The 26,619-nt window shown below is 43.3% G+C and overlaps 2 protein-coding genes across 6 annotated transcripts in view; one reads left to right on the forward strand and one right to left on the reverse strand.

Annotated features, from left to right (window-relative positions):
- Positions 1-2,763: 2,763 nt before the first annotated feature.
- Positions 2,764-9,469, forward strand: LOC124539699. The gene is made up of 5 exons (XM_047117028.1): positions 2,764-2,963; positions 3,796-4,133; positions 4,262-4,397; positions 8,465-8,556; positions 9,181-9,469. Exons 2-5 carry the CDS (start codon positions 4,082-4,084, stop codon positions 9,240-9,242), a joined length of 342 nt encoding a protein of 113 aa, XP_046972984.1. The 5' UTR covers positions 2,764-2,963; positions 3,796-4,081; the 3' UTR covers positions 9,243-9,469.
- Positions 9,470-9,599: 130 nt separating this feature from the next.
- LOC124539700 (actin-binding LIM protein 2) overlaps positions 9,600-26,619 on the reverse strand; it is a 67,534-nt gene continuing 50,514 nt past the window's right edge. For 2 of the 5 annotated variants that reach the window (XM_047117032.1, XM_047117029.1), the window contains exons 2-16: positions 18,485-18,645; positions 18,125-18,243; positions 17,664-17,905; positions 16,356-16,756; positions 16,097-16,168; positions 15,574-15,748; positions 15,371-15,498; positions 15,185-15,296; positions 14,835-15,063; positions 14,623-14,759; positions 12,977-13,134; positions 12,350-12,419; positions 11,540-11,580; positions 11,234-11,470; positions 9,600-11,152 (exon numbers count right to left, since the gene is read on the reverse strand). In XM_047117032.1, coding sequence (XP_046972988.1) covers positions 11,039-11,152; positions 11,234-11,470; positions 11,540-11,580; positions 12,350-12,419; positions 12,977-13,134; positions 14,623-14,759; positions 14,835-15,063; positions 15,185-15,296; positions 15,371-15,498; positions 15,574-15,748; positions 16,097-16,168; positions 16,356-16,756; positions 17,664-17,905; positions 18,125-18,243; positions 18,485-18,645 — 2,396 coding nt within the window. In that variant the 3' untranslated portion in view covers positions 9,600-11,038. The other 3 variants (XM_047117030.1, XM_047117031.1, XM_047117033.1) reach the window with 3 other exon arrangements.

Genomic DNA, 26,619 nt, shown 5'->3' on the forward strand with positions numbered 1-26,619 from the left:
ACTGCCGGCGAAAACTGGTTCCACAAAATGTTTGTGCGAGTCTGAAAATGTCTTAAAAATCGCACAAAATGTCTTAAAAAAGCGCAGTTGTGGATTTTCGGACATCAAGGTGGTGCAGGTGACACTTTGATTTTTTAAGAGATATCCGAAGGTGAAATTCAGCAACTTTCCCCGTGAACAAATCGGTAAAAGATGCAGAGTGATCCAACATTTCTACGCAAAATGAAAGGATCAAGCAGATCGGGAGGGTCAAATGGAAGGAGCTGGTACTGAGGAAACACCCACACAAGGGTGAGAGCAGTATTTCATGTGTGGCAGAATTTGCGCCTTGTATATAGTCTTAGGCGATGAGCCGACGTTAAATATTGGCTTGCCTTGATGAGCACATCGAGCTTTTTTATGCCAATTTGGCTTTGCGTTTCAATCGACTGCAAAACTGAACGTGGCTCAAAATATCCATGTCAAGTATTCCGATACTAGCGGTGGCGGCTATCGGAATGTTCTAAAATAGTTAAGATACGACAAAACGAAATTTTTTAGCGGAAATTTGCATTGTTTTGTGGTTGAAGTGGACTAAGTTTGGCCGGCCCCAGTCCGAGACTTTGTTTAATGAAGACACGAGGCAACAAGTCATTGAAATGCAGAAAAAACAGAATGGATGATAGACTTCAGCCTTGTGGAACACCAGCATTGACGAATTTTATATCAGAGCATAAACCATAGATTACGGCTTTGATGCTCTGATCTGTTAAAAAGCTAGTGATCCAATTGCATAATTTCCCGGGAAGCCCGTAGGAAGGGAGCTTCGAAATATGTTCTTTGTGTCATACGCAATCTAAGACATGTCCAAACCGGCCGCCAATGCCTCCCCCTTGCTCTGAACTGCTTCCGCCCATTTGTAAGTAAGGTACGCTAGAAGATCACCGGCTGAACAACTCCGACGGTACCGCAGAAGCTGGCAATTTATAATTGACTCAACTTGGAAAACAAAGAAGTGATGGCTATAGGCCTATAACTGGAGGGGTCTGAACGATTGCCCCATTTAGATTACTAATATGACATTCTGACATCAAAAACAGTGGCTTTTCTTGAATTAGCAAAAATTTTTGGGTTTGAACCTCCAAAACCCCCTCTGCCTACGGCCATGTCACTGAATATTATGTGGTTCAAAGACTGTTATAAATATTTATGTCGAGGCTTTGTATGCGTGGGCCTAGAAGAAGAACCTTTAAGAAAATGACAAATTAAGAAAATTTGTTTGTCGTATAATTTATTTCTGCTTTTATATATACCAATAGTAGCCCAGTCACTAAACTTCAATTTTGTATTATTATAAAATGATTTCATTTTGAATATTTTATTAAATTCTATTAATATTAATTCAAAAATTGAATTATAAAATAAAAATTCATTTGGATCTTGTGTCGTTAGATCTAAATAAGCTAATTTACACGCCACAATATCTTTAAAACAGTTTACTTTATGAGCCGTTATTGGCCTGTACATTTTTTTTTTTTTTGAATGAATGAATAATTTCTTTGTGTTCTAAAGAAAACTTCTGACCACAGTGATCAGAAGTTAAATTATTTATAACTAGCTATACACGTCCGCTTCGCTGGGCATTAGTCACAGAATTTTTTTAAAAAAAAACATGACAAAAAAACATGCGAGGTCTAATGAAATTCTTAAAAAAATATATTTAATATTCGTCATCTATTTCATCTTCTTCAATGATGTTCTCGATAGGCTGCAGATTGGTCATAACACTCACAAACTCATATGATGTTATATAGGTACGATGAAATTTTTAATTAAATTTCTATAGTCTGTTAAAGTTTGCATCAAACCACGTCCTCTTTTATCCGATTCTATTCAATATCGATTTTATTACATTTACAACCTTGTCAATGCTTGCGAACGTACGTCAAAGCATCCTGAGCATATTCGTGCGTATGTCTTGGACTTCCACTGCACGAATATCTTTGTCCAATATTAGCAGCTACTTTATCATTCGATATCGTATCTCGTAAATAAATGTACTCTTTGGCTCAGAGTTTTCATTGGTTGTATCGAATGTAGTTTAATCGTTCGTTCTCGACCATAGCGTACATGTCAACAAAGAATTGTTAAAACAGTTGACGATACTTCAGAATATGGTTAGATTGATTATCTCTAATCATTATACGATACGCAAAAATCTCAAACTCTTCGATGTCACGGAGCCTATTGATACGTGAGAAAGAGAATATTTTGATACAGTCCGAGATGATATCCATCTTCTGCTCGCATAAACATAATTGGATAATCGTAATAATTGTCATACGATTGATGTGTTTCAGCGACACCTTAATTGGTTTTTGTGTCGCTTAGTGATAACAATACCTCTTTTTGTAATTTCTGTACCGACAACTTATATAAATTATTTGATTCAATGATGTTCAATGATTTGCATTTTTTATTTCATATTATATCATTATCGGTGATCTGTTTAGAAATGCATCGTGATATGTAAGGGCCATCTATTGGTTATTTTTAATGATACGGATGAAATAATCACTTACTCCATGAAAAAAAACTTGTAAGTAGTCATTTTCATGACAATCGGTTGAACGGTGTAGATATATTTATATCGCAGCGCTAACTGGTGGCAAGTTACAACAATGGGGATAGCATAATCTCTTTATTCATTTAATCTTAATGATCGATCAAATAGTTTCTGAGTTTATCGATGACACACATACATCCACTTTATTATATATGTAGATAGCATATCATTTGCGCATGCACATGTTTTTCCTGTATACAAATTTTTATAAAGATCGGTGCATCAGTTCTCGAGTTACAGCAAAACACACAGACAGACAAAAATGTTAAAAATTATGTCAGTCAATCATAAAAAGAATACTTATGACGAATTACGACAAAAATAAGTGTCCAGACAGACTCTAAAGATTTATATAGTGGTAAGTATATATTTATTATTCACGTGCGATAGCCTTATTATTAGCGTATTTCATGTATAACTTTGGTGTTTCTATACCGATTTCTAGGCTTCTTTTTTATGAAATAGTTAATACTGTTAACTTTTTAATTTGGGATGGATGGAAAGTGTTATAAACGCAGGAATAGACAAATATAATCAGAAAGCTTCGAACTACTAAGCTATTGGGATTGACACGTGTTGTTGTGAGTCAACCATAAAAGATAGACAAAGGCTGTCATGGGATATTTTTTATATAATTCTAAGGAGAACATTTCCGTAATACACAATTTCTATTTAGCTTTAACCATTAAGGTTGTACCCGCGACGGAAGCTTAAAATATGGAGTAACTTCTCCCGTTTTACCGACATTTCCCTTCACTGCTCTGATCCTATTGACTGTAGCGTGAAGAAAAGTATACTATAACCAGCTCAGGAGTATGAAAAATAATTGTACCAAGTTTCGTTAAAATCCGTCGAGTAGTTTTTTTTATAACGGTTATACGGACAGACAGACAGACAGACAAAAATTTTACTTATTGCATTTTTGCCATCAGTATCGACCCCTTTTCAACCTCTGATAGTTATTTTGGAAAAATATTTCATGTACAGAATTGACCTCCCTACAGATTTATTATAAGTATAGATGATTTTATTTTATTAATCAAATGTGACCGGTCCTTTCTCATTTTGTATATATACTGATATTTATGAGTTTTATTAATCATTTTTTTTTGTTTTATTAATAAATTTATTTAATTTTATGTATTTTTTTAATTTGTTATGTGTATTCATATTCTTATGATTAATTTTAGACTGCTGCAAGGAGGTGTTAGAGTCAGAGTCATGTGTAACTAATTCATTATACAATATATGTAACAAGTAGTTACTTATTGAGATATTTATCTTCAAGTGCATTTTTATTTTCGATTAGTGTTTAGAAAAGTGTAATAGACATCACTATCAGTTAATTGAATGTTCAATGCAACAACGAAAGACTTTTATTATCAGCTTTAATTGGCACATCGAGTGTTGTTGTAATGGGTGCGAGGTGATATTTTACTGCGACGAACACTTGAATCGCCTCAGACTTCGAGCAAAATGAATACACTTGCTGTTTTCAATTTATGTCTTGGTATATATTTCATAACAGGTAAATGTATTTTTTAAAAAAAAAAACATATTTTTTTATATCTTAGCAAAATACCAGTAAGGTTTTAGCATGTCTCATGTTTGCCTCCCTTGCTTTATCTTAATCGGTTCAATTACGATTTTCTTTAGAGAGTGATAAATTCGCAACTGGAGAAGAGTTCCCGCCGAGGCAATTCCAGTACCTGAAGATGGACAATCTGCATCGCGGTAGCTTCAACGACACCGACTGCTTGCGAGAGCTGCTCAACTGCTGGGAGGTCGTAAAGTCAGTTCAGCGACTGCGATATTGTTATTGCGTGAAATTTATTTTACAATTTCTTTATTATCATAAAGTCGGAAAATGACGTTTAATTTGTGATGGAAGTAATGATTGATAATTATGTATGGTTGTTCGAACTCAACTTATGCATAAACATCTAAAGTACATTAGACGCGTTACATACCTAATCGCTACATAGTACATACGTTGTTTATTAGATGCATGTACGTGGTTTCTGAGAAATACCAACATCGAGTAAGCTCGAGCGGGTCTCTTGTATCATTTAGACGTACATTTTTACTTGTAAAACGTACGATTTTCTTCGCATGGGTACAATAATTATTGAAATTATATATAAATTATACGAGTATAAAGGTTTAAGAATATATATAAATAATAAACTATCTATTTTCTCCGACTTTGCACAAGTAAAAAAGTCTTTCTTTGAATATTCGAAATTCTATTCTCTGGTACCGATACTGCCCGATCTGTCTTATCCGTCCTTGCGAACGTGCTGCGCGCTCGTCACCGGTTCTAACGCCTCTCTTTCGGCATTCCTTCGCGTAAGAATTCCGACGAAGACTTCTTCAGTACAAACCGATCTCTAATTAAGCGAGGCTGACCTGCCCAATTTATTTATTTCCATAATAATAAATTATTTAATACTATATAAATTATACATAGATATTTGAGAGACAGTGGCAGTATAATGAAATCCTTTTTTGGATTATTTTGAATGTAGCGTGGAAAGTGTGAAAGCGAAAAATACACACAGAAATGGAAAAAAAATCACATTTAATTGAAATGTTGGTAAGCTGTCTCGTGTGGTTGTCCTCTTCATTTGATACACCAAGTATCAATATCAAATTCCTTTTTCATCATGGAAGCATTCCATTTTCATATTGATAGTCAAATTAAATACTTCCACTGGTTCAGAAAATAAAACACTCTGGACTCTGACCTGAGAAGAACCGACGAAAGAAACAGTGGCTCTTTTTTTGGCAAATTCATTAAATACATCCACACACTGCATACCTTTCGGTTGCTGCCGAATGGGGCACACTCTCACCTAAAATCGGCGTAAAGGGGTAGCTATGCTACCGTGTTTTGTCCGGTATTGAGAGTTGAGGCCCGATCACTCTCAAACATGATGATTGTGCGGAATTTAGTTACATTATCCCGGGAGGGTACAATCAGCAACTGCGAAGGAGAAGCCCTCTCTTATCATCTATACTCAGGACGTACACCACTTGAACAGGGATGCCCAGGCTGCCCTCCGAATTCAATTCATAGGAGAATTTCATCAGTTTCATCAATTTCGCCAGTTGCCTTCTGATGCAAACGGAGCAGGCATCAGAAGGCAACTCCTACCACCCTCACTGTGGACTTCTGCAATATAAGAGGACTCAACTCCCACTTGAACGGCATTCGCTTCCACCTTGAGACGGCGAAGCCGGCCTTGCTCTTTCTGACCGAGACCCAGATATCTTCTCCTGTTGATATGACTTGTCTTTCTTACCACGAGTACAAATTGCAGCATTTCTTTGTACTGACTGATTGAGCACGTCGAAATGGCTACAGACATCGTACTGCAGCGGATCCCAGCAGCAGAGATCGTCATTCTTGGTGTTTTAATGCCTACCATGCTGAGTGGCTTGGATACCGCACTACTGACCATGCGGGTAGATCTGTTCTTGACTTTGCTTGTGCATATGATTTGACACAACTGGCCGCGAGGTGACCAATTGTGACGCGAATACCGGACCTGGATCATAGACCTTACCCGTTGGACCTTCTGCTGACTTTGCATTCGGATGGCTACCAGATTATCGTCAACCCCACTCTGGGCTCGTCGGACCACTGCCTCGTTCTGAGTACAGTGCCGGTTGCACAGTACTCACAACCTCGTTACGCGGGCTGCCGCCACGTGTGGCACTACAAGTAAGCAGATTGGGGTGGGATGCAGTCCTTATTTGCATCTTATCCATCCAACCACCAATCAACCAACCATCCAAGCGCTATCGCTGACTCTGTCGCCGATGTGGTACTTCAGGGTATGGAACTTTTCATTCCATTTTCTGCGGTGCCCATTGGTGGCAAGTCCCAGCCTTGGTTTGATCGTTCCTGTAAAACGGCTTCGGCTAACGCATCGGCGCGGCGTCTCGTGATGTAAACACCAGCACATTCAGAAAGCAATTTAACTCTACCTCTAGGTCCTTCAAAAACGTGATCGCTAATTTGAAGTCGGCGTACATTGCCAGATGTGGCGAAATACTGGTGCGGCTCCCTTCAGGAACAGCGTTCTGGTCTCTCGCTAAGGCGATACAGCGATGCCACAGATAAAATTTCGACAAATTGCACTTCACAAAGCTCTTCTTCCCTTGGAAATTCAGAAGAGTGGACCCGATGGCATCCCTCCATCGTACTACGGACATGTGCTACCGAGTTGGCAAATTAAAGTCTGGGTGCGGTTGAAACAACGAATATCTCGTAAACGGTTGCCCGGGAGTGAAGGGTTCAAAGGGGAATCAGGTCTAAACTTGTAGTCAGTACCACGTTTATCACTCAAAAGTAAGTATTTTTGTTCTGATATTAACGCTTATGTTATTTGTTAATTTAAAGAATACATTCAGTATTGAATTTGCGTCTGCGATTACTGATTCCCGTAGAATAAGGGTGAGTGACTATTCTTAATGTATTATTATTAGCGTCGTAATTATAAATAATATTTTACCAATAATGGGGTTGGGGACGGTTGAAACAGGAAATAAATTAATGTTTATCTTTTGTAGGTGTCGCGAGGTAGAATAAGGAAGACTTTCGGAGGAAAATCTTACTTGTTGAGCTAAATGTAATGGATATGAGGATTCTGAAGACTCAATGGGCGGCTTGCCTTGTCAATCTACGATATACCGAAGATTGTAGCGTCTGCTGTCCCCCTGGTTATAACATTTTTAAATGTTCGAGCCGGCTTTCTCAAAACGGGTATTGACCTATTTAACTGGAAGCTGTATGCTGAGATCGACCTAATCAAGAAAGCAATATTGAACCTGCAGATGTTTCTATGTATAATCATCCAACTGAAAATAAACCATCACCGTTATCGCCTCCTTATTTACGACCTGAAACAGCACTCCCAGGGAAATGTAATGAAGGGTGAAATAAATTTTCCTGTGGCGATGCGAATGCGAACATTAATACTTTCTTTCCACTTTCAAATTAAAAAATTAGAGTAATAGTTATCAAGTATTTTATTGCTCACATTTCCCCTTTCCCCAGAAGGGCAATGAGTACAATTCAAAATACTGTTTATTGTATGTGATTACTATAAATTTTAGTAATTTTTGGCAGGAATGTTATGTATTTTCCTGGGCATGACGCTGCCATGAGCTGCAGACAAACACGGGGACACTATACGAGAATACAGCCCCGAACTAACACCAGAGTCGGAAGGGCCCTGGCAATCACATGTAAAGTGTTTATAGGAGAGTCAAAGCGCTCGGAATTGTTACTTAAGCCTACTAGATCCTCCATTGCACCGATGTGACCAAAAATTTCCTTTTAGGATATTTGGTTTTTTGTCAGTGTTTAATGAGCTTTGTAGATATGTGAGCATTCCCGTCAGCCTCGTAACGTTCTCTCATATATTTTATATTCTTAGAATGCATAATCATTTTTAATCTGAACGTTTTTCTTTTTTTTTAACTTTTCATAATTGAATTTAAATTTTAAACTAAATTTTAATGAAATTTTAAACCCAAAATGCAATTTCGGGTTTTTTTAATATATCTATTAATTTTAACATATTGCTTAAATTTGTTTTTACTTAATACAAGATTATACTTATAAATAAACAATGGATGTCGCGGAGCACGTTGGAACGAAGTCGCTCTATCTATATATTAACACACGTTAAATAACAACTCTCGAATATTTCACAATAAAAAAAATAATTGTTAATTACAAAAAAAGATTAGTTATCTATATTCGAGAAAAAGACAGAGAGATAGAGTCGTCCGCGGTCGCCGGCGACTCGTTCCCGCTGGCGGCCAGTAACGCGGCCGCTGTTGCAGAGCCGACATCATCTGCACGCACGGCGTCGTGTTCGAGTCCGTGTGCGGCGTCATGAAGCGCGACTGCAGCGAGAAAACAGGCTACATTTTCCGTATGAATACTTTTATATTTGGCTTTCTATAGAAATATGTACAAAGTAGAAATTGCTTGTACAACCCGCGTGCGAGGCGCCGGCTCGAGCAGCGCCACCGCTGTATATTCATGTGCTTAATTTGTGATTAGAATTCATCTCGTACTCGGCGGTGAAGGAAAACATCGTGAGGTAACCTGCATGTGTCATAGAAATTCTGCCACACGTGTATTCCACTAACCCACATTGAAACAGCGTGGTGGAATATGTTCCAAACCTTAAAGGGACCTTAGCCCAGAGTGGGAAATTTACAGGCTGCTGTTGTGGCAGTTCGGGTTTTAACATGACTCGAGTGAGACCCGAAGTGATCTCGCTTCGCTCGGCCGACAGTCGCGTCGGGCCGCGCCGCGTTACTCGAACCGACTTGTACTTGGAAACTCTTGAGCAATTTTGCTCGTTTTGACATTTGGCGTTTACGTAATGTTCGCAATTTTGTTCGAACTATACTTCTGCAGTTGCGTTAGAAATAAAATCGTTTGTAAGCTAAAAACGATTTTATTTACTTATTTTTTTAATCTTTATCATTTCTTTATTTAGTATTATAGTCTAAAATTGTTTGTTCATCAAGTTTTGCCAATGTTTCAGAGCGGGAGATACCTCTGTATGAAACATTCTGCAAGTCGGTAAAATACAACAGCGCGACGTGAGTCCGGCGCCGCTCGGCACTGGAGATCGCTGGAATGCTCTTCATATATGGTACATTGGAAATAAAAGCTTTGTAGTCAGAAATGCAATTTTTTATTATTTGAAAGCATAGTTTTCGCTTTGTATCACTGACAAAATTGCTTCAAGTCGGCGTCCAGTCCAAATTACAGTTCTCAACAAAACACGAGGAGCGGGGGAGAGTCACCGATGAAACACGAATCAAGCCTTAGAACAACGAACAGTTTTCATTATGTTTGTCCAGCAAAACATCACAAACGTTCGATGTCGCATCGGGCACTCTCCCGCACTCGCGACACACTCGTTTCAATGTAAACGAGTGTGTCGCTATTCGCTCAATACTTCTCGTTGACACGCAGTAAAAGGCTTGTTGGCAAGTCATCTTTAACATAACATGTACACAGACCATAAAAGAAATACATATGTTTTAAAATAATTTGGCCAGCTCGCACGCCGGGGCGGGAGCTGCTGTGGCGTTGTGTTATACAGAGTCCAAACCTAAGGACGGCCTTCGCTACACACGAAGCCGCCTCACAAAGTGAGGATACATACAGTAGAGTACATACATTACAGGTTACAAAGGTCGATATGCGATATATCTTTAACCGACAAATTAAAAGCGAAAGTCCCCAAGGGACATCCTTACTAAAGAGGCGCTAAGACGCCAACGAACGAATAAGAGCGGTCCGACGCGAAGCTACGATCATGAAAAACTTACTTCTTAGAACATCGATTCCGATTAGGTAGGAATAATTTTTAAACTCTATAATTTATTAATTTGAAATAGCACATAAATACACTTATCTAAAAACAATAACCGACGGGCACGAGCCGCCACACTGCAACCTTAATTATAACTGGCTAAAATAAAATTAAAAACAATCGAAGTGATCACAAGTATGACGCACGCACACACTCGCACGCTCTCGCACACACGCCCTCGCACGCACACAGTCGCACGCGCGTGACGTCACGGCGCCCGCCGCGATATATTTCCCTACAGCGCGCCTAAACCTAACGCGAAATATGCTTCCCCCTAAGTATAATCGATATATTTGGTTCTCACTAAAGTAAACGGAGGTCACGCTCGCACTCGGCCATATATCTCTTCTATACATGTACATATACATACGACAAGGCATCGATATATTATTAGTTACATCTATGTGATCGTGTGTCTACTGCGGCGTTACTACGTAACCGCGGACGAGGCCCCGACCGCTGCGACGGCTTTGCGGGAGTAACCGACCGCAGTCGGAACGCCACACAGTAAAAACAAATTAATTAACAATTCAGTATTGATTCCGAAATAAAATTACACTTCTAAATTTCTTACAGTGAAACAAAATAATAAAATGAAAGCCTACACAACGGTCTAGAAATCGCTGGATTTATCCACAGAGCGACGCTCGGACCTCGGCCGCGCTCGGTGCGGCCCGACCGGCCCACCGGCCCACCGGCCCACCGGCCGACCGAACCGTCAAGTATAAAATCGAAGTTCTATGAACTCTCGCATCCACGGACATACCGGTGAATCACACACCATACTTATAAATTATTATGTGAAAAAATTATAATATCAATATATTATTATTATTCTTACAAACGAACAGTTGAAGTCACGTCCGCTCCGGGTCGAGTACCCCCGATCGGACGACGCAAAAGAATAAATAACTTATACGACAATTTCCAGGGTGAAACGAGGGGATAAGAGTGGGAGCAGACGGACAGACAGAGGCGAGGGCGGGGGAGGGGAGGGGGGGAGGGGGCGGGGCGGCGCTCAGAACAGCCGCGCGCGGCGCTTGAGCTCGTTGCGGCGCCACTGCGGCAGGCGGTAGAAGTCCTGGCGCCCGATCTGCAGGATGGCCTCGAACTCCGCGTCCGACAGGTGGCGCTGCAACACACGCACGCCGCGCTTAGAGCCGCCCGCACACGCGCACGGCACTGAGCCGCCTCGAGACCGACGCGCGCTCACCTCGAGGTTGAGACGGTCGACGTCGGGCGGCAGGCGGTAGTTGGTGATGAGAAGCAAGTGGTAGGGGTAGAGCTTGGCCGGCTCGTGCAGCAGGTGCGAGGTGGCCATGTTGGGCAGCGAGCGCCGCACGCCACCGCCGCGCGCGCCCACGCCGCCCACGGAGCCGCCCAGCCCCACGCCCACGCCGGCCGCCGCCGACACCACGCCGCCGCGCACCGCCACGCCGCCGTCCGCGGTCTGCGGGCGGGAGGCCGTCAGGCGCCGCGGCCCCGCGCGCGCCGGCGGGGCCGCGGCGCTGCTACTCACCACAGCACTCCGGTCCACGTCGGTGATGGAGCCGGCAGAGACTGGAACCAGAGAGTGCCACATGTAGCGACGGCTGAGGGTTATGTCATGATGTGATCTTCAAAAAAATGAAAATATAAATATCGATTGGAAGCGGTCTAAGCGATCATGCTGTGAGTGATCAAAGTGAAGCCGTGGCCGAGAGTCGAGATGACGCGAATGAGTGCGAGCGCGCTGCACTCGCACTCTACCAACAGGGGAGCTCTTTCACTCGTTAAACTACCTTCTCGCATATCAATTGGAACAAACATAAAACTCTGCGTAGCAACATTGGGGTAGTATGGATCGGTATGTGGTGCCAGTAAAGTTTCACAAAATATGAGATAAGATAGAAGCATAATTGCGGCGCTACTGCGGCCTCGCGCGGAGAGGCGCTCGCGTTACTTACTGCAGAGATCCGTCCGCACTGTACGCACAAAATTAATAATTGTCCCTTGTTATATATACTTGTTCAATACGATAACGTAACAGGGAGGAGCGCATATCATTTGCTATTATTTTATACTGATAAATAAATATTTAATTAATTTTCAAATGTTTGAACGATTGAAGAAATGATTTCGTTCATCAGTGTCCAGACTAACATTTTCTCCGCTCTCGTATGTTTCGATAACACGTATCAGCGTGATTATTAAATCAGCAAGTTTAACATCAGTGTTCACAGCGTATTGGCGCCCGGACTGGGGCTGCGCTCGAAAATGAATACGTTTATTTATTTACGGGGAATAATAATCTTGGCAAAATATCTATATGGGTAAAGTAGTCACTCACTGTCTGACTTGCCGCTGCTGAAGTCGGTGCTGTGCGTCTTGTCGCCGAGTCCGCTAAATGTGAAGTCGCCCTGGAATGTCACGAAAGTTGTCTCCTTATTAATATATCTCAAATGAGAAATGCTTAAATGACAGTCTCTACACAACTTTAGTTAAGAAATATTGACAAATGGGGGGATCGACGGGTGCTAGTCGGTAAAACCGCCTACACCCTTACATTGGGCCTCGCCAAAGGTTCGGGATGGCCAACTTTTTACATCCTCAATGCACCACCGAACGTAAAATGTAATGAACTATATTCCTTACGTCTCTCAGTGCTCCAGGTCACTCGAACTGCTAAACTGGATACAAAGTGATACTTGACGGAAGAAATATTAAGCAGCGGGTTTCGAACCATCGAGTCGAAACTGGGTTACCGGGTGTAAGAAATATAAATATTGCAATTGACATCGAACAGAAACTGAAGCATTACGAAGGTCGAAAGTCGGGGTCGACGAGGTCCCGGAGAGGTGACACGCTCTCACCTCCCCGACTGCCGTCCAATGCCTAAGCCTGGAATGGTCACGTTCATTTAAACAGAATAGAAGTCAATCTCAAAAGGCATCGGCCGGCTCGGGCGCGCACTCACCGCGGTGCTGGACGAGAAGGTGTGCGAGCGCGCCGCCAGCCCGTAGCCCGGCCGCGGCGCCGCGCGCAGCGACGACACCACTGTGGGGGCGCGCGCGTTAGGGGGGGGGGTACTCACGTTGCAGGCGCGCAGGCCGGCGGGCAGCGTGCTGGCGCGCGCTACGACATCACAACACTCTACGTCTCTACGCGCTACGGCTACGCGCTACGGGTACGCGCCGCGCTCGGATCGCATCATTTCGTTCGATGTGGACAATTGATCCGAAACGATGGGATTGCTCGAAATTGTGCGATCCTTTGACATGCATGCCAAAATATATATTTAACATTTAACATAGCGGACATACGATAGACTGTGATAAATATGATCTATTTGTTACGTTTAATATTCTTACTAGTAAACGAGAAGAGTGACTGAATTTCAGTAAACAATATTTGATAAATGGGAATTGTACACAGCACAATATCAATACATACTTAATTATAATACTTGTTAGTATGAAGCGTCATCGTTACAGCGCATGCTCTTAATGCTCGAGAGTGCAATCAAATCACACGCATTTCATAAAAAAATATCGAAGAAGAAACTATATATAATGTCATGCTATGCAATCATTGATTTTGTAAAAAAAATACACATTACAAATAACATCATCATGACACACTAAGCTACTAAGAATTCGTGGCGAGTCCGAGAAGATTATTAAATAGGCAATAACAACTACATATGTAATAATCCTTCATCACGCCATCTTATGAATTCGTCCCCACCCTTTCTAACAAAGCACACACAACATAGTGCAACACACAAAGCGACGTGCAAAGCTCCGCACGGCGTCCGCCTGCACGTGTACCCCCTCCTCCTCCTCTTAATATAACCCCACCCCCCTCATCCTTACAGCTCCCTGAGCTCCTTTCTCTCCGTTTTACATCTCGTCTTATAAACAGCATAACATTTTTGAAATTTTTCAATCCATACATAATAAATTAACTTAAGTATCATAAACGATAATGACAATCTATGTTACGTTGCAATAAAACAGCTGCTGCCAGCTTTTGTAAATAATGTAATGGTATGCGACGATCGACAAAGCCTAGACTAAATGTTTGATCGTTGACTTTGAAGTAATGCGGTAGAACAGTGCCAATGAGTAAAACTAATGTATTTTTTTACGAAGCGACATAGTTTGAACCTTACGAGGTACCTCGGAGAACTCACCGTCGTTTAAATGGTAAGTAAATACTGAAAGCAGGACAAGGTTAAGATTAGTCTACGCTCTGTCTCCGGCGCGACGCTGAGCATCGATACACAGCACGAGACGCGACACAGAGACACACTCCTAATGAGAAGGAGCTACGTTGATTGTAAGCACACTCGAATGAGACACAAACGTGTCGAATGTCTGATGCTGTGCACTGGCATTAGTTCCCTGGGTGGTTAGCGTCACTGTGCGTTAGTTTTGTTATTATTATAAACGATATCAACCAACAATTATTTTATAAATTGACTGGATCATCACTCGTCCACTCATTTAATCGCTACAACATAATTTGTTAGTAGGGTAAGTGTACAACGAACTTTGAGACTGTGACGCGTCAGCGTTATGTATGTGTGTGTGTGTGTGTGCGTGCGGGCTGCGGACTCACCGTTGTAGGAGGGCACGTGGTGGTGCGCGAGCGCGGGGTCGTGGTGGCGCGGGTGGTCGAGCGAGCGCGACGGCGACGCGCCCACCGGCGACGAGTAGCGCAGCCGCGCGCCCGCCTCGCGCGCCGCACTCGGCGTCCTGCACACTCGCACGTCAGCACTCGCCGCGTGGGGGGCGGGGGGGGGGGCAGGGCGGGGGGAGGGCGGCGCCTACCTGCTCGCGTTGCGCGGGTCGAGGTTCTGTCTCTTCCACTGCTGCAGCTTCTCGCGCTCCTTGACCTCCTTCAGGAACACCTGCGCGATGCCGCTCTCTATCTTGGCGAGCTCCTGCTCCTCCTTGCGCAGCTGCGGGTCGACGTCGCCGTTGAGGCCGTTGACGCGTTCGCCCTCGTCGTCGCTGTCGGGCACGCCCTTGTACGTGTCCGACCAGCGCCGCCGACGCTCTGTGTACGTGCGGATGGAATATAAATTCTGCTGTGCGAGTGACGCAAACTCAAATATCCTATATGAGCAGTCGATCGACTTCTCGATACTCGGGGGAGAAAACGGGACGAGCGCGCTCACCCGGGTCGGTGTACGGGTAGGGCGGCGCCGGGAAGTCGTCGCGCTCGATCTTGGGCTTCGTGCCGGGGGGGGGCTTGTAGGCCGACGGGTAGTGAGACAGCTCGATGGGCTCCTGCAACACGCGACAGGCTCGGTCAGGCGCGGGCGGGGCGCGGGGGGGCGCGGGCGGGGCGGGGCGCGGCGCACCTCGTTGTTCATGTGCGGCGACTTGGGGCGCGGCGTCTCGGAGCGGATGGAGTCCACCAGCACGCGCATGCCGGGCCGCGACGACGCCTTGCTGCCGGCGCGGGACGACGCGCGCGTGCTCGCCGACGCTGCAACACGCGCGCGTTAGCGGGCGGGGGGCGCGGGGGGCGTGCGGCGTGCGGGGCGCGGGGCGCGGCACTCACAGGGCGGGCGGTGGAAGTGCGGCGAGGCGGGCGGGCGGTCGTAGGGCTGCACGCAGCGGCGCAGCGTGGCGGGCTCGCCGGCCAGGTACGAGTACGTGGTGATGCGGTGCGGCGAGCACGCGTCGTCGCGGTACTCGCGCAGCGCCAGCCCCGGCGACACGGCGCGGTAGCCGTACTGCTCAACACACTCACGCTCAGAGCGCGCCCGCCGAGCCGACGGCCGTCGACGGGCGCTCGATAGGGAATAGTTTACTGCTTACAGAGTTGTAAACGTTGCGATCGAAATTAAATGGTGCTTTTCATCCATAACAATGATTACAGAAACGAGTTTATTTATCTTACAGGTGGATATTATCGGTGACTAGCGCGGTGGCCCGTCACTCGCACCTTCGAGAGCCCGTTGGATGTTAAAATATAATATACCACCGAACAAAATAATATAAACTACTAGTAGGTAAAAATAATATAACAAAGTTTACTAAGAAGCATATCAAACAAAAAAATGCAAATAAAAAACACGGACCTTCCTGGTCAAGCTACTGTAGGGACTGCAGTAGGAGCCGTTGACGCTGGGGGTGCGCGAGCGCAGCGAGAACTGTCACAACAACAACGGCGTCAGCGGCGTCGGCGGCGTCGGCGGCGACGCCCGCCCGGGGGGGTCGCCGCCGGCGCCCGACGGTACGCTACAGGACGAGAGGCTCGGCAGCACGGGCGCGTACTGCGAAGCGCTCAGCAAACAAATAGTAAACAAGAGTAATGAGAGCGGCCGGCGGCGCGCGCACCTGCAGCTCGGAGGAGGCGCGCTCGAGGTCGAGCGGCGCGAGCGGCGCGTGCGGCGCGGGCCCGCAGCGCGGGTGCCAGATGGCGGCGCCCTGCAGGAACATCTCCTCGCCGTCGCCGAAGGGGTCGCCGCACTTGCTGCAGCGCGCGCACGTGGGGTGGAAGTGGTGGTTGTCGCCGGCCTGCAGCACCTTCCCGGAGATGTAGCGCTGGCAGTAGGCGCAGCGCACGCCGTAGAGGCGCTGGTAGTCGCGCTCGCAGTAGGGCACGCCGGCGCGGCCCATGTACTCGCCCTGCAGCACGGCGCCGCACTCGCCGCACGCGAAGCACCACGTGTGCCACTGGCGCTCCAGCGCCACCAGCGCCTGCCCCTCCGACAGCTCCTGACCGCAGCCCGCGCACTCTGCGGCGCACGCCCCCCGTCATCATCAAATCATTGCGTGACTGTCCCGAGCGGAACATTCGTAATTAAGAATATTCATTTTCAAGAAACGTGTTTTGGCTCGTATAAAAAAGGGTACTTACGAAACCAAAAAACAGTTCGAATAGAAGCAATTGTTTCAGCATCAGATATGATTACTACAATATTTTGTCATATCATGTTTAACAATGTGATTGTCATTTGAAATAAGTTATAATAATAACTTTTATTTTCCCGGCAATAGTAATTTCCTACTTTTGACAAAACTGTCCATCTTATCTAAGAAGTCTAGTCGAATATTTTGTAACAAAGAAAACTGTCATTTCAATATCATCTGGCACTTTGATAAACCACTTTTCTGGACTTTGTACATTAGTAGTAGTAGAGTATTTGTACAGGAGTAAAGTAGGTTTAAAATTTAATTTTATGGCAAGAAAAAGTGTCGGTCAGGTAACAGTGTACCGTAGCCATTTGGAATAATTGCGGGAACCAGCACTATTTACACAAACCCAAATAAAGTTTAATTAAGCGTTAAAAAGAAACATCGTTGTTTTCATTTACCGTAAAATATCATCGACACAAATTGTGGTCAATTATATTAGCCCTCCGTACTCGGCAAAGAAATGAATACCACGGCGAGTATCGCATTTCGATATTTCGTTTAGCGAGGGTGAGGGCGAGCGGCCGTCCCTGATCGTCATTTCGCGCTCGATTGACACTGTCCCCTCGCCGACCTGTGCGGGTAGTCTTTAAAAAGAAATAGCAAGACCAGAAGTGGTATTCAATTCAACGATTCGTTGACGCACTGCGAGCATCCGATAAGTTCAATATAATGGGCCCCAGTTTTGGCTATTCCTCGAGGAACACCAGAGAGCTAATGTTGACTAACCGTTGGGGTCCGGCTGCCGCTGGTCCCGGTCGCGGCCGGAGCCGGGCGAGCCGGGCGTGGCGGGCGAGGAGGGCGGCTCGGGCGAGGAGGGCGAGGCGGCGGGCGCGGCGGCGGGCGCGCGCGGCGACGCCAGCGGCGAGCGCGCCGCGCGCGCCGTCTGCTTCTGCGGCGCGCTCGTGCACGCCGCGCACACCACCTCGCTGCCCGTGTACGTCACCTTCTCACCAGACGGGAACGCGCGCCTTCGAATTGACGTTCGGGGTTATTAGGTGCGACCGGGAATAAGGCCCCGATAAACCATTGGTTAAACAGCTTAAAAAACATTTCCATGTATGTAATGTATACGCTGAAAACGAAAGAACTCCCGTTGATGGCGTTGATTAGTATTTGTCGAATCACAATGACTCATAATTACATTCAATTGACTGTCAAAGGTTAAGATACAACGATAGTACACGTACTGGCATCTTGCGCAAGTGAAGCATTTCTGGTGGTAGGTGTTTCCGAGGGCGGAGACTACCTCGCCCTCTACGTACTGGTTGCACGCCGCGCATCTCGTGCCGAACGCCCTTTGGTAGTCCTGCAAACGACACAACGAACACTTTACTGCGGCTCGAACAAACATCAACACGCGTACACGGAGTAAGGTTGCGACTATTGGTCCTCCGCATTGATCAGAAAAACCATACGATCTCGACAACGTTACTCCTGTAACAAAAACACTATGCGTTTCCCTTTTAACAACTTTCATACCTCTTTAAGGTATGCTCTGTGTTAGTGTTACGAGATAAAACTGAAGCTACTTTATGAATATAACATACCTGCGGACAGTAGTAGTGGCCGTCCTTGCAGAAGAAGCCGCCGCGAGCGAGCGACGCGGAGCAGGTGCGGCACGTGAAGCAAGCCATGTGGAAGTACTTGTCGGACACGCGCAGCACCTCGCCGCTGCACTTGCCGGCGCACGCGCCGCACACCACCCGCCCTGAAAGCGAAACATTCGCGTTTCCTTCATTCACACATCGGTATCGGTTCAAGACTATATGGAACTTCACTAAATTGAAGTTTCAACCCTGTTGCTTCGAGATATTCTATCACAAACCAAACGTCATCCTGTTTAATCCAAAACATTTGAGAAAAATGCACTCTAATTTTGTATAATAAATCTCTTACTTCTAAATATGGAATGTAATACAATCTATATAGAAACATTTTCAGTAAGGCGAGCGACCGGTGGGTGCATATATCTGCTGCGGATGATTCGATAAATTGAGACAAACGTACCGCGCCCGCTGCTCCCGCTCCGCGCCGCCCTCGTGTCAACCCAATGTGTGGGGACCGCGTTTGGAGGTTATTCGAGATCCAACTACATCAAATTGACCCGATTCGTGGATTTGTTATTTGTTGGTTTTAACGCATTTTTATAAGTGTAAAGGAGTATCTAATACGTCTTTTATCCACCTGGTTATTTAAACTGTAAACTGTCAATTTAAAAATACGAGTATCCTAATTCAAAATCATAAATTAAACTTAGCATGTACCTACGCGAATACCGTATGGTTTGATTTTGATCGACGATCTTGCCCGTTTTATAGTAAAGAAAATTAAAGCGAAGCGCACTGATAAAGTATACTTTGCGTTTTGGGGGATGATCGTCACGTTAGGGCTGAAAGTGTTGCCCCAGGACCTTCTTTAGCTTTAAAGCTTGCTTCGTACCTAATTCCATCTATTCCGCGCCACGTCGCTGCGACCGTAAAGTAACAGAGACAGACAAAGTCGAACAGGATACTTTTACGTCTTTAATATTAGTATAGAATATAGATGACAAGCTTAAGGATGGTTGAATTACGTTAAAATTATTATTTTTAATTACTGAGATGAGATGTGGGCTTTATTTTGGTGAATCCGATGACGTTTTAGGATAAAGTTACCATCCAATCAGGACACGTGTCGTCAGCGCGTTATCTCCACACTGTCGTCTCTCTCCTCGATTCTCATACGATATAAATATTCGCTTGTGTGTCACAAACAGTCTAATTTAGGAATTTGTTTTAATGGTGGATTTAATCAATTTTTAATTTTGTCTGATTCACACCGGTGATGGTCCCCGGAGGTGGATCGTGCTTGGTTGGTGGAGGACAGTGAGTGACTTGATTTGTCACACAGTACACTTCTTATTACATACAGCGACTACAGGACACTTGTTATATTTAAAGTATAATTCATTCTAATCGCAATATCAAAATTAACATAACCCAGTAAAAGTTTATAACAGAAAATTGAACTCCAAGTGATCCGTCGTAGATTCAGAAATAAATAATATCCGGAGAAAAGACGAATAGTGGCAATCCCAACATAAAGACAATCATCTGTTTCGATCGTGCCGCATCCGAGGCGCGAGTCACGAGGACGCGACAGTCACGACCGGCGCGATCACTCCCCGGCGAGGCCGCGTCGGACCCGGAGGATACTGGCGTTAGCGAGATCTACGAGTAGGTCGGGCTGTAATACTCTTGTCCCTGCCCAGGTTCCGCTTACCCCGCAGTTGGACGTTATCATAGGATCGTGGAATACTTCATCGGCAATGAAGGAGCGGTGAGGTAATGACGAGATAAATTATAAATAAAACTTAAGCACCGACGAGATATGTGATCTCGTTGTGTTTGTCCGGATTTGAACTCGCGATATCCACGTGTTCCCAGATTATCCGACATACGCTGCCAGATATAGTCCAATGAGTTCGCTGACCTTTCTAATTCTTAGAAATAATTGAATTTTCATTGAAAAAATAAGCATTTAAAATATGATAAACCATTAATAAATTGATTTGGACAAATGATGATGATGATAATTATTTGGCGGGTGCTGTATAATCTTCTTCTTATATTAAACCAATACACCGTATGCATCAGGTTGGCACGTTGCTGTTTGTAGTTAACCAGATAACGCATAGCTCAGTTTTACCGCCGCAGATAAAGAAGCTATCGAATGTCATATCTTATCTAAATCCTATCCGCCTCCAACTTTTGCAACTCGTTCATGAAATACGTATTGTAAGTCACAACGGAGAGGAAATTAATGTTTGAAAATAAATTCTTTAATGTTGTAGTAATTGTCTTCCCTTTCAAAATATTTTACATTGAGTATTTTACTATCGTTTGCTTGATCAAGTGCGATGAACGACAGGCTTAAATATTTCACTCGCCTTTTCAGCTCTACATAACAATAGTATTTGGCTCAACCTGGCATGACGGGAGATAGTTCATTCCCAACTTTGGACGTGCTTTCTGAGAAAAAAATGTTAACACTGCTAACTTCTAATTTTCGTTACTGTGAATTTTATAACAGAGGAACCCCGAATGCGACCGTAGAGCTCGGGGTCTGCAGCCCAATCTAGGAGACCAGCAGCAGTTCGTGACAGTTGATATATACATATATACAATGCATTCCACCCAACGCCGGATTTAATTATTTCAAATGGCCACGCTGCTCGTACTTGTCGCTCTGTCAGAAAACAAATTAAGCTCATTTCCGTTTTTTATTTTGTTTTAAATGAGTACAAATACAAATAACTAATAATAATTTTAAATTTTCATTTTAATTATAAGGGAGAATAATAATTAATTCAATGTGTACGGGTGTTTGTATTTGTTAAGTATGTTACTTCAACTCAAAGTTCAAGTAATTTAACAAAACACCTACAAATGGGACGAACGCACGGCGCGTTCGCGCGCAGCGGTTCCGTATATTTACATCAGTTTCGTTTATAAAAAGCAAACTATAATTGAATCTAAAAGCCTGTGTTTAACTTTGGTATTATCCAAGCGTATGGAATCCTAATGGAGGAGCTTTAAGAAGATTTTATGAATTTATTACTAAACGTTGTATACGCCAATAAATTATCATTAATGAGAGTCAATACACCTGCCGTTTCGATAGACACCATTTTTTCTCGCTCGTGAATCACTCGTCCGATGAGACTGGTTTTTGTTTCTGGTTTTTATGCGAGCTCCCGATCTCCGAAAACGTGATCGATGGTTTGTACGCGATGCTATGATTTAATAGCGTTCAATCGCAGCGCGGCGAACTCGCGTTACGTACACGATTATTTTTATCGATACCAATTTATTATTTATAATTCTTATCTACTAATATTTGGAACCCTTCTATTCCCAAAAAATATATAACTTTAGATGTATTCGTATTCATTTAACATCTAGTAGTGAGTTCTGCGGCAAACATACATTTAATACAATAATGTAAAAAATCAATTAGGCGAATTTGCTTCCATTTTACTTCAACTGTACTGTACTTTACTAGTAAAGTACAATTATTTCGCTTTGAACTTAGTTATGTTAAAATGTTGATACAATGTTGTCTCCCGGTTTCAGGAGTCCTAGTCTCCGCGCGGAATGCGTCTCTGGAATTCCAGCTGGCGGCAGGCCAAATCCTCGCGCTATATTTAGAGCATTCCGTCTGCGGACTGCGGCTCAGCTCCGGGATCCCCTTTATGTTCTCATTTAAGATAAGACATTCACTGCATACGAGTTACCGTGGAGAACACTTAGTAGTCGATCGCTTTCATCTTAAAAACTCAGTGGATGGTCATGGGAAAATAATATGCCACGACTAGACTAAGACGCTCCAGTTACGACGTTTGAGTACGCATATGTATACTCAGTAGACGCGACTCAAGAGTGGAATAGTGAAAGTAACAGCAGTTTCGCTGCGAGGTGGATAATTTATATCGTCCTCCACAACGCGCGTGTTGGCGATACCGTAATAAAGCGCAACGGGGCCCGAGGGACCGCATTGTGTACGGAACATTACGCGGCGGCCCCCGGGAACCCTTCAAGGATTCGCACTGTGGCCATCTTGAGGAGATGCCTCTTCTACGACCTGTTTACTTTTACTTGTCAGCTACAGAGAGTACGTGGTATTCGTGAATTAAAGTTCGTTACACGAGAAAACTCGAAATTATCTTTGAGAAGAGCGTTATCCGGTACACGTCTAAATGTAAACAAGACATAATTAGTTACTACTGCTGGTTTTCTGACCGATATCGACGAGATTGAAAAATTGAAACAGACATTACAGTACAAAAGCATGTGTGTGTGACTACGAACGCACTCTTCCTTCCTTGCTACATTCCATTGGGAAAATGAGAGGACACGAAAGTTTGCCTAAAATCGCCGCGCTGCATTTGGTGACTCGTTCACGAGTGTACTCACGAAGACGCCAATTACGCAGACAATAGTTGCAGGACGTCCAACTAATTATGATCTCATGCGAACATAATGGATCGATTACGATTACTCGTGTCTTGCATTATTATTATACGAGCACAATACGAGCAACGTGAAGTTTAATTAGATACTGGCTCATTTGATCTTATCGTTTTTGCCAACGCTCTAGCCGTCCTTAATCTGATGAACGCATTATACGATGCTAAGTAGAGATTTGTATATAGAGATAGAATGTTTGTACATCATAATTCAAAAAAGCCAGCCAAGTGCCAGTTGAAATCTTGCACGAATGCTTCTATCCCCTTAACTATAAAACGGCAAAAAAGTCATGTCCGTTGTATGGGTCCCCCATAGACATTGATTTCATTCTGTTTGCCAGAGAAATATATTATCTAATATTACATATTGACTACCGTGGTTCATGAGACGTGCCTAGCGATACATCGAAGTCTTAATAGGGCTCGGTCTTACCTTTTTATATACGGGACCCTAAATAAATGATGAATGTCTGATAAGGTTCTTGTTTTTGCGTTTTTATGTTTTACTATATCTCTGTTTGAACGTAATTGTACGCAATTGGATTTAATCTCAAATAAATTACAAGAAAGTCGTCGACGAACCGTATAATCTACGTGTGAAAGAAACATTATCAATCAAAGCGGTAGTTTTTTGTTTCGGAAACTTATCGAGATATACATCATAGTAGATGGAGTCCAAAGATACGGTAATTGACAGCTCCTGGCCGTCGCACCGAGACCTCTCGTCGCTCGACAGTCGGCACTCGGAAATTGATATCCAGTCAAGTTTCATCGCACTCCATCGTCTTTATAATTGAAACTTGATACCATTTGCAGAAATAAATAACGCCACAGCCAAAGACATTACAAAAAAAAGGCAACAAAAAAAATATTTTATTTTATTAATTGAATCGAATTGAAGGAAGTCTGTAACAATAAGCACTTCGCTATAAATAAATTGAATAATAGAGTTGTAACTTAAAATATACTTAAAGCCATATTAGTTGTGCTATTTGAGAAATCTTTACAGCGGTAGAGCTTTGCTTTCACGGCCGCGACACACACACACACACACACACACACACACGCTGAACAAGTGCATTGATATTCAATAACAAGGATTCCATATTCAACACTCATTTAATATTCCTTAGAATTGTCAGTCACAATACAGTAACGAAGCGAGTGAGGGCGGCGCGGCTCGGAAATTACTCCTTACGGTGAAAATGTACATTGAATCTAATATTGAAATCCTATTTCCCCGTCCGGGCCGCTGAGAACTTCAGATCCTTTACAAATTTAAATGAAGTTAATGTGCATTATATGTTCCTATAACTTCGTGCAGTTAAATGCTTTCATTATGTATCTTCAAACTTGCGAACAAAGCGCTCGTTAGTATCTTACTAACCTTACCGACGCTGGCATTGCAAGAAACATATTTAACATTGTTTAAATGTCACTTTCTTATACTTGAAGGCTCCGTGCGAGAAGGCAAAGATGTTTGGCGGTCGAATAAGTTTTGGTGTTCACCGAAATGCTCAGCAAACCGGTGCACAAGAATTGAAATGATATGTTCTATAAACCTAAAACTGCGAGTACAATCAACGATATCGGTTACATCAATAGATGCTCGCTCGCCTCGAGTCGAGGTAAAAAAGTGGTGTGAAAAATAAACGTAACGGTAAAGCAAAAAACAACAGTTAATTGACTGCCAACCGCGCGTCAATCGCGTCGAGGCATCTGAAACGCCCTCAGTAGCCTCAGACCGCGACTGCGCTCGCGGACACTCACTGACGACTCGAGAGCACCACACGGACAAGTTAGAAAAACGGCAACGGAACAACGACGCAGCCACGGTTGTCTAATGTTACGCCGACTACAAACCTGCTCACTTATGGGAACTTATTTCTGATAGAGCGCAATCTCAGTATATTTCAAATTCATGAAGGTTCCCTCACTATCCTTTACTTACATTAAATTATAAACATAAATTAGTTCGTGAGCCGCAACCTAATTTAAAATATTCATAATATTAATTGAACATGACAACCCAACCCCTAAAACGCGAGCGTAGCCGCGGGCGACGACTATTAACACGAACGTTTGAATAAAAATATAGTTAGTCGGTTGAAAACCGAGAGTGAACATTCCAATACATCAGTATTCATGACAAAACAAATATTACACTCAAACACAAGGCGTTCTGACTGGAGAGGGAGGGTCGTGACCTTCGCATGTACACATCGGTATACTATAGAACCTTTGGGCCCAGGATTTATACAAATGAGCATCTGCCTTCAAATATACTCTGTTCGGTAATTGAAATATAACAGTAAGGTTTTTAAGTTACTTTCAAAAACATTATTCATTTAGAATATCAATATACATGTAATATTGTCTCTCTTCTCTAATATTTATTAGGTCTATAACTAGACTTTAATAGGAGGTTTAATTGCCAGTAAAAACATTATTCTATGAAGTCTAATTATAGGTATTGTATTGTAATTATAATACAATCACTAGTACATTGAAATTATTATTACTTTATTATTTTTTAATTTAATATTATATTGATCGAAAAATATCAGACGCTAGTTTTTTAGGATAGATTGGTTTTTTACGATGCCTATATGGCGTAGGCATAGTAAAAATAATTCAGCGGGGCGGGTCAGAGGAGGCGCGCTTCTTCCGGGTGAGATGAAGCGTCCCCAATGACGAGCAAAGCTCGTGGTAGGAGGGTCATCTCCCGCCTCGCTATCCAGTGCAGGTGCACTGCAAAATCCCATCAAGTCCTAGCTAGTCGGTTTCTCTCTTCCCTGTATTATTCTTCATTGTTATTATATGTCTTTGTAACCAAACAAATCAATCAAAATAAACTTTATTCAAGTGGGCTTTTACAAGCACTTTTGAATCCTCATTTAACAATTAAGTGAAGCTACCACCGGTTCGGAAAATAAATTCTACCGAGAAGAACCGGCAAGAAACTCAGTAGTTACTCTTTTCAACATTTAACCGAACGTAAAGTCGTTAACATCAATCACAGTGAGACGACACTTCGAGATGTACGGGATCAGCTTGCGAGTACCGCCAGCACGGAGGGCATCGGAACTGCATCAGATAAGGCGACAGTGATATCATCAGTTATCTGCGTTACCGTTAAATTCGTGGCGATACCAACGCTCTAGGCTTTAGTATTAGACCAACTTTGTCTACGATATATATTAGGTTGGGGAAAAAGTCTTTTCGCATATAGTATGTATGAACTTGTAATAAAATCTCTTTGGCTATACCATTTGTATCTGGCTGGTTTTGGTATCATTAAAAAGTTTTAATTTTAAAGAAGGCACTTCCAAATTCAAATTAGGAATTTGTGTGATTTTCATGTGTTTTTGTTGTTGTTAAAATTAGTGAATCTAAAGAAGAAATTCGATACATTTTAAAATTTTACTATAAAAAAGGTAAAAATGCAACTCAAGCCGCGAAAAAATTTGTGATGTTTATGGACCTAATGCAGTATCTGTGAGAGTAGCGCAAGTTTGGTTTAAGCGTTTTCAAGCCGGAAATTTTGATATCAAAGATGCATCTCGCTCTGGTCGCCCTGTTACGGACAAAATTGATGCCATTTTTGAAAAAGTGGAGCAAGATCGGCATATTAGTAGTTACAATGTAGCTGAAGAACTGGTAATTGACCACAAA

This window comes from Vanessa cardui, chromosome 23, assembly GCF_905220365.1.
Source record: "Vanessa cardui chromosome 23, ilVanCard2.1, whole genome shotgun sequence".
NCBI lineage: Eukaryota > Metazoa > Arthropoda > Insecta > Lepidoptera > Nymphalidae > Vanessa > Vanessa cardui.